Genomic DNA, 2,502 nt, shown 5'->3' with positions numbered 1-2,502 from the left:
TTAATGGGATTAGTCCAACGAATCGTTCGGTTTGTAAAGCGTACCAAACGGTTCAATATGAATACGTGTATCTTTACACCCCTAATATATATATATATATATATATATATATATACACATACATATATATACAGTATATATTTACACACACACACACACCCATATACACACACATATTATTGCAAATTAGTTTTGTAGAAAACTTCAATTTTATTTTATTTTATTTGAGTTGGAGCAGTGCAGGAACTGTCCAGCACACATGTGTACTTCAATTCTGATCACTACATAAATTCCATATTGTGTTATTTCATAGTTTTGATGACGATTATTCTAAAATGTGAACAACAAAAATGTACAAACTTTGAACTGTAGTGTATTAATCAATCCCCAAAAATTGTCATGTGCCACATATTAGATGTGACTGAGTCAGTCAGCTTGACTGGTTCTCACAGAGCAGATCTTGCATCATAATGCTGCTCTCTCTAACTGAAGTGGGACAGCGGGACAGAGGGAAAGTCTCTGGGTTAATTGGATCACAGCTCAGGCATGACAGGATTTACTTCGCAATGTAGGACTGTATTATATCTAGGACATTACGTGACTCAAGGGTTGCTGACAAAATAGTCAGCATAATCTTGAGTGTTTTGTTAAAAGCAGATGGATTTGGTGGGGTTACTATAATGACCCTGAGTGACGTGGTAAATCAGACACTATGTCAGTAAGTTCAGCACAAAGCATTGAAGCAAGAAAGGTAGTCAATGGTAGTGAATGTCACATAATGACCCTTGGGGTCATTATGTGGGAAAGTCGATGGCCTAATGGTTAGAGAGTCGGACTTGTAACCCAAAGGTTGCAGGTTCGAGTCTCGTACCGGCAGGGATTGTAGGTGGGGGGAGTGAATGTACAGCGCTCTCTCCCGCCTTCAATACCACAACTGAGGTGCCCTTGAGCAAGGCACCGAACCCCCAACTGCTCCCCGGGTGCCGTAGCAAAAAATGGCTGCCCACTGCTCCAGGTGTGTGTTCACGGTGTGTGTGTGTTCACTTTGGATGGGATGCAGAGCACTAAATCCGAGCATGGGTCACCATACTTGGCCACATGTCACATCACTTTCACTTTTGTCTTAAAAAAAAACAGAAAAAAGTTACGTTAAAAATATATATATTTCAAAGTCATATGAGCCTTATGATATGAAATTAGCATTACACAATGATTTCAGTAGTCCATAAATGAATAAAAAAACAAGTTAATAAAATATACTTATTATAGTTTTTGTTAATATAAAGCTTTTAGGTTCAAATGTACATAAAAAGTGTATACTGTATGTTCTAGTTTTTCATTGTATCATTCAACAACTTAACCCTGTAATAAAATATAATAATTACAATGTTTAAATTAATTATAGAAAAAAAAATATTAAAGTTTATGTTGTCTACTGCCATTTAAATTGTGACTCACTGTTGTTGGTAACCTCACCTGTCCATAGAGAGGTAATGCTATATTAATGCTATATTGACTACAAATACAAATGGGCCAGGCATATTTGTAAGACAGCATCTCAGACAGGGAGGATTTCACTTTGAATATGCAACCAAATGCACAAAACCTGTCAAAAACTGTCTACTTAACATTGTTCAGTAAAATCAAAAGAAAATTAATTTCTTATGCTTTTCTTTTGATTTTGTGCATGGTAAAATATGACCCAGACATGTTATTAGATTGTTGTGCTCTCAGTTTAAGAGCTACAAAATAGACAACAGTAAAAGTCCAGTATATACCTCTCCTTTTCTAAAGACTAATAGATTCGGTCTCTGAATATTTCGTATCATAATTCTAATTTACATCTCTTCCTCATTCAGCATTTGGCATCATGGCACTCAATATCTCCAATATATGTAATAGGGACTGACAGTTTGTATATGTGCATAAGACATTCATTCACTCACCTTTGCATGTGAAGCACTTGATGTGGAAGTGTTTGGCCTGCACTCGTAACACCTCTCCCTTGCACACCTCCCCACATTTAGCACAGTGTATCAAAGGCTTCTCCGTCTGGTGGTGAGCTTCCTGTGTATGGGCCACTGTACAGAAAGAACACAAAATTTGTCATTGTCTGTACTAGTACTTACAGAGCAATAGCGCAAGTATGTGTGGAATATGAGATGCTTGTGCAGAGCTACTGCATGTGAAATACAATATTCCATTAATTAACATAGTCCACTTTGGCCTGTATTACAAAGCCAAGCTTAAGTACACTTCTATGCAAAGGTTTAAGGTCAGAGTTTTTTTTTTTTTTTGGAAAGGATGCATTAAAATGATGAAAAGGGAGGTGAAGACATTTATAATGTTTAAAAAATATACACATTTACATAAAAAAATGTTGTTCTTTGGAACTTTCTATTCATCAAAGAATCCTGACAAATAAAGTGTATTATGGTTGGTTTCCAACAAAAATAAGCAGCACATCTGTTTTCAACATTGATAATAATAAGAAATGTTTCT

The 2,502-nt window shown here is 36.0% G+C and overlaps 1 protein-coding gene across 1 annotated transcript in view; it reads right to left on the bottom strand.

Annotated features, from left to right (window-relative positions):
* The window catches only part of LOC107679205 (actin-binding LIM protein 1-like), a 35,668-nt gene that overhangs the window by 21,949 nt on the left and 11,217 nt on the right, over positions 1-2,502 (bottom strand). Inside the window, exon 2 of the mRNA XM_016474725.1 lies at positions 1,947-2,081. Coding sequence (XP_016330211.1) covers positions 1,947-2,081 — 135 coding nt within the window. The remainder of the gene's footprint in view (positions 1-1,946; positions 2,082-2,502) is intronic.

Source organism: Sinocyclocheilus anshuiensis, unplaced genomic scaffold (assembly GCF_001515605.1).
Source record: "Sinocyclocheilus anshuiensis isolate Anshui unplaced genomic scaffold, SAMN03320099.WGS_v1.1 scaffold300, whole genome shotgun sequence".
Classification (NCBI taxonomy): domain Eukaryota; kingdom Metazoa; phylum Chordata; class Actinopteri; order Cypriniformes; family Cyprinidae; genus Sinocyclocheilus; species Sinocyclocheilus anshuiensis.
The sequence above is the reverse complement of the archived record's forward strand: the minus strand, read 5'-3'. Positions and strand labels throughout refer to the sequence as shown.